The sequence below is a fragment of the Fundulus heteroclitus genome, chromosome 12, assembly GCF_011125445.2.
Source record: "Fundulus heteroclitus isolate FHET01 chromosome 12, MU-UCD_Fhet_4.1, whole genome shotgun sequence".
Lineage (NCBI taxonomy): Eukaryota > Metazoa > Chordata > Actinopteri > Cyprinodontiformes > Fundulidae > Fundulus > Fundulus heteroclitus.
The window spans coordinates 42307625-42317761 of record NC_046372.1 but is presented as its reverse complement, the minus strand read 5'-3'; the positions used below and the strand labels follow the sequence as shown (position 1 = coordinate 42317761).

The following is a 10137-nucleotide window of genomic DNA, read 5'->3' as shown; positions in this document are numbered from 1 at the left end:
AGAGCGGAAGAGCGAGGTGAGACGGTCTTGCGCATGCGCAGTTGTTCAAAAAGGGACTTGGGGAAATTTTCTGAAAAATTGCAGACTGTACCTTTAACCTTTTTATACCCAATAGCTTTTTACCACCATAGATTACATATGGTAAATCAGATATAGTTTAATTTTTACAATACTTACAGACAGACAGACAGACAGACAGATAGATAGATAGATAGATAGATAGATAGATAGATAGATAGATAGATAGATAGATAGATAGATAGATAGATAGATAGATAGATAGATAGATAGATAGATAGATAGATAGATAGATAGATAGATAGATAGATAGATAGATAGATAGATAGATAGATAGATAGATAGATAGATAGATAGATAGATAAGAAGAAGAAGCGCAGAGATGTGTTTTCTCTGCAGCAACAACGTGTCTCGCTCCAGCCTGCGTGTGAAATTTGGAGGTCACTGGCACAAATTTCCAGCAACATCGCAGCTTCACCCGCATGATGGTGAGACCAGGAGGCAAAGCACGCCCCTTCACTTGGTCCTCCTCCCTCTCTGATCGCAGCCGCTGGTGATTGGAGGGCGGCTGCCTCCTTTGAAATTCCTTCCCCTTACATCCACAGTCTGTGGAGGAACCAGTGAGTGAAAGACTGTGAGAGGCAGCTGCAGTGGGAGAAGCTGTAACCCGCTCCGCGCAGGACTGCCGCACACATTTTCCTCTACGGGGTGATTCCAACTACTTGTCTCCTATTTTGATGGTCTTTTTCAAATCCATTTTTCTGGATAAGGGATTTTAAATAATTAACGGGCTGGTCTGGAGGATGACACTTTGGCTATTTTTTCTTTTATAAAAAAAAAAACTGCTCGATTCCGAGACGGAGGAGGCGTCATTTGCGCACTGCCATTTTGGATTAGCGCACTCTGTTCTGTTCAACTTGCCATCATGAAATGTGTAGATAAATGAAACTTAACTCCGCGTCCGCTCCCCACATGCCCCTGGCTCTGTTCACGCCCAGATCCAGATGAGAGATCTCCCCGGTGGATCTGACGCGCTTTTACGCAGCCAGTCCCCGGAGCGCAGCGGCGATCCACGCCGGAGAAGAGCCGAGAGCGCGTCCGCTCCCGCTCCCACACCCTCGTCTCTCCCTTCTCCCACGGACCCGTCGCGCCAAGCTAAGAGGCTTCCCGTCCGGATTGTGAAGATGTTGACGGCTCACAGCGGCCACCTGCTGCACCCGGAGTATCTCCAGCCCCTCACTTCTGCGCCGGTTAGCATTGAAGTAAGTTTTTTTTTTTTAATTACTATTTTGTTTATTTATTTTTTTAAGAAAATAAAACCGAAAGAAGTTCCGTTGGCATCACTACATGCTATTTTGTGATTGTTTCATCTATAGAAGTTTTAACTCAAGGCTCTATTGAGGCTTTCTTAAATTATTGTTACTCTTGCATGCAGTAGTTTTCTTAAAGTGAGATCCAGTTCATAAAAATAGAAAAACGCATATTTGTTTTTTGTCGTTTTTTTTTATGTTACCTAAAAGGATTTCTGTTTTCTTTTGGGTTCAGAACCTATAGTGCCCACTGTCGTTTAGATTTCCTCTAAACACATTTTCAGAGCAAAGTTCACCATATTGCCTCTCTTGTTCTCCTCAGCTGGATGCCAAAAAGAGTCCTTTGGCTCTGCTGGCCCAGACCTGCTCTCAAATTGGCAAACCCGACCCTCCCACCTCCTCAAAGTTGGCCTCCCTCTCCTCCGGCGCTCTAGGAGACAAGGAGACGTCTGGGAGGTCATCCAAGCCCGGAGAGCAGCACCAGTCCCTGGATGACAAATCCAGCTTCAAGCCTTACTCCAAGTCATCAAGCGAATGTCGTAAGGATGTGTTGGTGACAAAGGGGGCGTCGGATAAAGCAGCTTTAAGGGTGCCAAATGGAAGTTCCAGCGGAGGAAATACTTCGTGTTCACCCTTTCCCTCCCATTCCAGGTCACCAAACTCCAGTTCCTCTCCTCTGCCCCACAGACAGAGCCATTCCCCTTCCATGCAGCCTCCGTCACACTCCCAGACATCACACACGGACAGCAAACCTGAGCAGGCCAGCTCGGATAATAGCAGCAATGTTGCTAGCAAAAAAGACTCTGACGTTGCGAAGCCAGGTGTGGATGGGGCTCACTTAGCCAACTCCAGCCAAGTAAGGGCCAGTGCTAACTCCAGCAATGCCAGCTCAGCCAGCAGCCCGAGGCCAGAGAGCAAGACGGACCCTCAGGCCTCTTCACAGCCGCTCAGCTCTGGACACATTGCTCCAGTCTCTCCGTTTAAACCTGGGCATTCTGTCTTCCCCTTGCCCCCGGTGACTATGGGATATCACGGTTCCATTGTGGGGGCCTACGCCAGCTATCCCTCACAGTTTGTTCATAGCTTGGATCCCACCAAGTCCAGCTTGGGCTTAGGACTTCAAGGAAAGCACCCCAGCTCCAGCCCGCTAACCGGAGCTTCCCCTCCATCTCTGATGCAGGGTTTGTGTCGGGACCCTTACTGTTTGACGTACCCCAACGCCCCCCACCTGGGGGGCAGTAACTGTTCCACGTGTGTCCATGACCCTTCGAGCCTCAAGTCCAGTTTTCCCCTGGTCTACCCCTCACACCACCTCCACTCCTTGCACTCCGGCTCCTTGTCATCCAGCAGCACACCTTCTCTGTCCCACCCCCTTTACACATATGGTTTCATGGTCCCAAATGAGCCCCAGCCCCATGCCTGTAACTGGGTTTCTGTCAGCGGGCCCTGCGACAAGCGCTTTGCCTCATCAGAGGAGCTGCTAGCCCACTTGCGGACCCATACATCCCTGCCTGGGATGGTGGACAGCAAGCTGCTGTCGGCCTATCCCTCGTCGGTTTCGTCTACGGCCTCATGCCACCTTCACTTGCCCCCGCCCAGCAGCCCAGGAGCCCTGCCTAGCTCCTTCTCCCTACGAGGCTCTCCCGGATTAGGACTGGCACGCTACCATCCCTACGGCAAATCCCACTTGCCAGGCACCCCAGGACTGCCGATGCCAACCCTTCCCTCCTCCTCAGCCTACTACTCCCCTTACGCCTTCTACAGCCAGAGGCTTGGCTCTGCCTCGGCCCTGGGATATCAGTGATGGGCCGAAACACCACTGCCACCGCTCACATCCCGCAGGCACCAGCTTGGACTGTCGAGAGCTGGCCTGAAGATGGATTCATGAGACTAAGGTCATTGTGAGTGCAAGGCATCACGCCTGCAGCCCTGCCAGGAATACCACCTGTTTGCCTCAGGATCGTGACCAGTGCTCCAGAAGGCAAAAGGCCTCCAATGGATTGTCTGCAACAGAAAACCGACAGACTTTAAGTAAAGACAGCAGGAAACTGCACTTGAAAAATGACATAATTATCTCCTGAGTTTTGTTTTGCTTTTTAAACTTCTTCTCCCTAGAATAAAAAGTCTGTATTTATTTTTCATGGAAGTGCTTGGTTTTCAAGTCTTGGGGGTAGGGGGGTGTTTTTTTTTGCATTCTGAAATAATCTGAAGTGAGAAAGATTGATTTAACTATAATACCATTATTATCGCAAAACAAAAATGTTGCACCCTGATGTAGATGGATTGTGAGGCTTTATTCTAGGGAGCTCTTTTTCAGTCTTTTCGGTTTGTCCGTTTTTGAGTTTTCAGAAATCCTCGACTGCGTACAGAGACTTTGGAGATTTGCATGTCATTGAGAATTATCTAGAACAATGCTATTATTTCTATTTGTAAATATGCAAAGATGTAATATTTTTTCAAGCTTACGGGAGATCAGCAAATTAAAAAGGCGGGAGGGTGGGGGGGTCACCTGTGCAAATGTTGCAGAGATTAGAAATGACATGAACAAAAATGATGGCTGTGCTGTCTGACCAACAGGAAAAGGTCGTATTTTGAATAAATGATACTTGGTTGCATTTTAACTTGTTTTCTTCCCCTCATTGAGTTCTATATATAGTTGCGTGTTGCACCTTTCTCTGACGAGCCTTAGAGGACACCGTAAATCTTTCCCAACTGCAGCGCTGCACTTATCTAAGACCATCTATCATTTGGGCTCTCACAGCTGCGCTATATGCGGCTCTGTGTAATATTTCATGGCTCATATCGTTTGACAGGGCTGTCCCGAAGAGGGCATCTTGGGTCACATTAGTCCTGTTAGCTTTTCTCCAAGGACTTTCATCCTTCCTCCTTCTGTCATCCCCGCATTGCTTTTGTTGTTTGCTGCTTTTAATTGCTGATTCTAGTTTGCACGGGAGGGGGGGAGAAACGGCCTCCTCAGCAAAGTGGATGTGCTGTGCGGGTCACTGGGACTTCAATAATGACCTCAGGGAGGTGTCGACCCAGGATCTCCTCGCCCGTCTGACGGATTGGCCTGTAACACAAAGGCCATAGCTGACAATGGGAGGCGGTTAATAGAGAAATATTCATCAAGGCGCTGACACGTCCCCCGAGGAGAGCAGACTCTGTCTTACAGGAAGCCTCTGAGCTCGTGTGAGGACCTGTTTTCTTGCTGCTTTAACATTCTTGACTTTGAGTTGTAAGATAGTAATTCAAACCGAAGGAGCTGCTTTATCTGGTATGCGAGAGTTTGGTCCCAGATAGTGTGTCTGCTCTCTGTTCGGCTGTCAGGGTGTCCGAGGCTAAAGTCTCTTAGGCAGCTATTGACCCGGACTCCCAGACTCCACTGGCCTCGTGGTTCATTAGCACTCCACTCAGGGACGAGCCTAGCACAGGTGTCACTTGACAGGACCATTAAGAAAATGGATGACCCTCCCAAACAGCATCGAGCAAGGTCACAGCGCCCTGATCGCTGCTCTGTGGAGCACTTTGGGACTTGACGCTTATTTCTCTTTTTTTAGAAACTGCAATACTTACTTGATTTTCTTGTTGCTCTGAAGGAATCTTGATGAAAATACAGTCCAGAGTTAATTCCTTTAGGGTATAAAGAGGTTTGTATTGTGTGGCTTATAGGTTTTAAGTTCACAACGAATTTCATTCTAATTTGCAAAGTTGAGCCACAAAAATGTAAAGGAGTTTGTCGCCCCCTAAAGTTGGATTGGTGAAGTACAGCTGAAAATGACCAGAAACCTTTCATTTTTTCCCCCCACTCAAAACATTTTCGTTGTAAAGCTTTTTGATACACAAAAACAAAACTCTATCCCACACATCCAAGAGGGGAGATCTATATATAAATAAAAATATTATAATTATATTATAAATTATAAATAAAAACTCAAAATGTTTACTGAATGATGTTTTAATAAATATATACTACATATACTCTTTCAAAAGTAATGTCCCTTAAACTTGTTCCATTAAAATCACAAACTTCAATGTGTTTTGTTTAAATTGCATGCGATAGATCAACACTAAGTGAGTATGACTGTAAAGAAAAGGAAAAGTATTAAATCAGCCACCCACGATTACAAACTCAGATTTGGAGTTTCATTTAGTTCTGAAGTTTTATTAGGACATTCTGAGCTTTGTGGATGCTTTGATTTAAACCGTCCTAAAGCATTTCTGTACGACTTGGTGTAAGATGAACATCCGCTCCATCTTGAAGTCATTTGCAGGCTTTCCTTTCTGGATCACTCCATATTTAACCCCTCCATCTTCTCGTGAAACTCTGTCCAGCTTCCCTATCCCTGCAGAACAAAGCCATCCATAAAGCATGATGCTGCCATCACATGTTTAGAGGTGGACATGGCGTTTCCCTGATCATGTGCAGTTTTAATTTTGCTCAAACCGAGCATTTTCCATGTGGGCCTGAAATTTTAGTTTTGATCTCGTCTAACCAGAGCATTCTCTTCCACGTACCCGTGTGGTTTGAGGCAAACTGTAAACAGGACTTCCTTCAGCCTTCTTTCAACAATGACTTTCTTCTTGCTACCCTGTCATGAAGGTGGGGTTCAAAGCCTTTGTTGTCACGGCACATCGTACGGCAGGTCCACTCAATGAAATCCCTTGGACGATGCTCATTGATGATCACACAGTAACAGGGAGCCATGAACTTCTACAACTGGCTGTGCCACCAGCTTGTGGAGTACACGGCTCAGCTCTCTGCAGCTCCTCCATAGATACGACGGGGCTCTTGGTTGCTTCTTAATCAACACTCTCCTGTCCATGTTTTAGGAAGTGTGCCACAGTCTTTCCAGTTCCAGATGATGGTTTGAATGGTACGCTAAGAGACGTTCAAAACTTGCCAAATTCCTTTTGAAACCTACCCCTGCTTTGAAATTCTCCACGACTTTCTCCCTGACCTGTCTGCTGCGTTTCGGCCAGATATGGAATGATTGAATTCATACTGAGATTAAATTACACACAGAAGGACTTTTTATTTTATCTACTAATTACATAACCTCTGGAAACAAACAGCTCTACTGAAATATATTTAGAGGGTAATGAAGCAAAAGTGACCGAACACTTGCACTTATCACGATTTTATAAGAAACACATTTTGAAAAGCTTAAGTACTTTTTTGTTTACTTCACAAATATAAAATCTGACACATAAAATCTCAATGAAGCACAATGAAGTTTATGGTTGTAAAGTTAAAGAAATGTGAAACATTTTAGTGGGTGGAGATATTTTTGATGCTCACTGTAGAATCTTCATGCGTTGATACTTTTCTTCTCACCAGAGCCAGTCATAATCCAGCAGGCCATGTCAGCATGAAGCAGTGCTGAAGGAGGTCCAATAACCAAAGCCATTTGAAACAGAGTAGCATGCAGCAGGCATATCATTAACTTGTAGATATGAGAAAAATGTCAGAACAGGATCCCGGATCTTATGATATGGTATGTGTTCCTCTGATTCTGAATAAGACAAGGAATTTCTGCAACACTGAGGCAGGGCATGATGTCTGAAAGCCACAGGGGGCTGCTGCCCTGGTCCCACGGTTATGAAGGGACCTACGCTGCCCAAAGCAAGACTGATGGCAAAAACAGGAAAATCGAGAAGTCGATCTCTTAAGGCTGTTACACACCAGGATAATTAACTCCAATCTTGCCCAGATTTTCCCCTTCTTACAAGCCCCGACTATCTGAAGAGATATTCCTACCATGTGTGGTGTGTTAAGAGCGATCTGGTCCGCTTGGTGGAACGTCGGGACCGCTCCAACCTCAAATCAGGGATACTCAACATGTTGAATATCCCTGAATTAGAAAATGGATTGTGTTCCCCAAGGACAAACGAGCAGGCGGCCTGATGAATGTGACGTGTAGCCAATCAGAAAGTGAGGTGAGGGATTCCCTGAGGGAAAAATATCATAGTGCAGCAAGCGTAGCGCCCCCATTCACGCTGTCTCCACTCATTTAACCAACAACGCATTTTCTTTTTGTTGTTTTTTTTTTTTTTTTTTGTTAAAATCAGTCCACAAACTATTGCCATTATTCTTATTCAACGTCCAGGTTTATTTACTCTGAATTCACGTTTAATCTTGAGAGGTTTCGCAAGATTTCCCATCTGACATCTGACTGAACCTGAGTGAAATGTGTTTGTGTGTGTTGAGCTCGCTGTCTGACTGGACACCACACACTGTAAGAGCAAACCTGTTTTATCTACGATTTTACGTAAATCTTAACTAAAAAAAACGATCTTACCTAAAAAGCATTTTAAGAAGTTGATGGTCGCTGAGAGCTGCATGGGTGTGAGTGTAGGTGCACCGGCGCTCTGGGGGTTGGAGAGCGGGCTGTCAGCACCTGAGAAGGAGGTGTCGCAGGTCTCCCCTGCAGGTTAGAGCAGAACGCAGAATGCTCTGAGTCTAAAGCAGCATAACGGCCATCATTGGCCAGGAAATATTTCATCTCTGAAACTGCATTTCCTGCTAATTCTCCAATCTGCAAGGTCTTGCAACTGTGCCAAAGCATCCACCGCGTTGCATTACGCATGAGCGTATTTGACCATTTACGGCAGCTAAAGTAGCCTAACTACCTCACACCTTGTCACAATAATCTGTTAATCTGAAGATTTAAAATGGGTTATGGATTTTAATTAATTTCAAAGGTACTTCTGTAGAGTTATGTGCCACCAGTGCCAGCATGAATAACACTGCAGTTTTGAATGCTTATTATGAAGTTGATCTATGATTAAAGTGTGATAGGATGTGAAATTAAAGTTTGAAGGCAAACATGATTCACGATTCACCACTTTACCAACTGCGTCGCCAGGTTCCCCGTCTCCATTGTTTTTCTTTTATTGATCCCGTCTTTTGCGTAGAAAGTGACGTACGCACATTACACAAGCTTTATAAATAAGACCCCAAATCCAAAATATGAATTGTTGAAACTGTGAAAATTGTGAAATAAACAAAAAGCTATGAGGGCCCACACTACAAGTCCCCGCCCCCTCTGTAATGTGACACTGGCTTTGCGCCTGCACAGGGCATATGGGTTAGAGGAGTATGGAGTGTATTCAATTATTCAATTTTGTCCCATTTTACCATCCATAGAGGAGCAGCAATCTTCCTATGGTGTTATCCTGGCTCAGGTTTACAAGACAGCCGGTGCTAGGGTGCAGTTTCTAGGACGGTAACCAGAGAGCTGGTTTCAATGGCCTGGATGTGAAGATGATTCAAACTGGAGGTCATGTAGAGGGTAGAAGTTTCTACCCAGGGAGGTTGGAATTAATTCCACTGTTGCCAGTTTACCCTCATTCATCAAATGGCTCACTATCCGCCCCAGTGCCGGCGCTCATCAATCTCCTGCATCCACCCCACACCCCCACTCCATCAACCCCACACACACTTACTTTCCCAGCTGAGTCAACACCTACGCACTCAATTTTTGTCACCTCTGTGTGTGTGTGTGTGTGTGTGTTCAGCCTCTGTCTTTTGTCCACAGAGGATGGTGCATTACGGGGGATAGCCGAGGATCTGTGGTGATCCAGACAGTTTATTCTTAGACCACATCCTGACTTTATGCTGGACAACATTCCTTACATTAAAACACATCAGTTTTACATTGTTGTTGTTTTTGTCTGGTGACTTTAATTTTAAGTACCATGTGTGCACAGTTTCTGCAATACATATATGTTCCACTTTAATAGTTTAAGGACTATTAGATGCAAAAGGTTACGTTTGAAAAAGACCTCAAAATGAGAAACTTATTTTGGATTAAGAAACATTTGATTACATAAACAGGTGCATTGTACAAGTCATGTGACTAATATCAGTTTTAAAAAGTGTTTTCTTATAGTTAGAAGTAATAATGGCCAAATTGGGAGCAGACTTTGAATTATTGAATGCCATAAAGTTTCATGGTTCTGTTACGATAATTTTCAAGTGCAACTCACCCTGCTGTAAAAGCAGAACCACACTCCTAGACACATTTTGAAAAATGCCACCAAAGTGGGCAGTGCCAAGAGACCCTGAGGGGCGAGGCTAAGTGTGGGGATGAGTAATAGAGGTTAAACAGGGGTGTGGTCAGGACGAGGGAAAGTGGCAGCTAGCTTATTTTGACATATAGAGGCGCATAGAGCGTAAGTAGAATGATGCTGGTAGTTATGCCACGATTAGGTTTTTGATGTGGAAGATTTCTTCTACCTCTCATCACAGGAGATTAAGGGAGGCTTTGTGGAGCCCAGTGGAGGAGATGACTCAGCAATGCCAGTGCTGGTCTGGCAGTGGAGGGCAGAATGTGTCCAGTTTCTGAGTGGTAAAGTGATGTTAGCAACATATGAGCTAACATTTGCTAATGTTCAAAGCAGTAACAAGGTTCTGATAACTTATCTGTAATAAAATGCTAACCTGAAAAAACGCTATGATCATTGCTGACAATGCTCACAGTTTGAACTCCTGACTCTCTACGATTTATGGCAGCCTCACTTCAGTCAGTCTGCCCCAGGGCAGCTGTGGCTACTAACATAGCTCACCACCGTCAGGGTGTGAATGGGTAATGACTGTAGTGTGAAGTGCTTTTCGGTCATCGGAGTACAAGCCATTTGCCATTTTACCCTTCAATCTGAAAAGGGAAAACTGGGAACGTTACCATATAAAAGTAAATTATATTATATGGTGGCATGGCTCCATTGTTGCACTTTTCCTTTGTTACACACTTTCTAGTAAGATATCAAGTCTTTTCAAGTCAAACGGTTCAAGTCTAAGGAAAGTCAT

General features: G+C 44.9%; 1 protein-coding gene across 1 annotated transcript; it reads left to right on the top strand.

Annotated features, from left to right (window-relative positions):
* Positions 1-613: 613 nt before the first annotated feature.
* znf703 (zinc finger protein 703) lies at positions 614-3949 on the top strand. Its single transcript, XM_012879863.3, has 2 exons — positions 614-1280; positions 1651-3949. The coding sequence occupies exons 1-2, from the start codon at positions 1023-1025 to the stop codon at positions 3130-3132; spliced, it is 1740 nt and encodes a 579-aa protein (XP_012735317.2). The 5' UTR covers positions 614-1022; the 3' UTR covers positions 3133-3949.
* Positions 3950-10137: the final 6188 nt, after the last annotated feature.

What these genes read in the sequence shown, in the direction of transcription:
- znf703 (XM_012879863.3), top strand. Translation starts at nt 1,023, where the DNA reads ATGAGAGATCTCCCCGGTGGATCTGACGCGCTTTTACGCAGCCAGTCC. An exon ending in CTGCGCCGGTTAGCATTGAA is followed by an intron (nt 1,281 to 1,650) that starts GTAAGTTTTTTT and finishes TGTTCTCCTCAG; the next exon opens with CTGGATGCCAAAAAGAGTCC.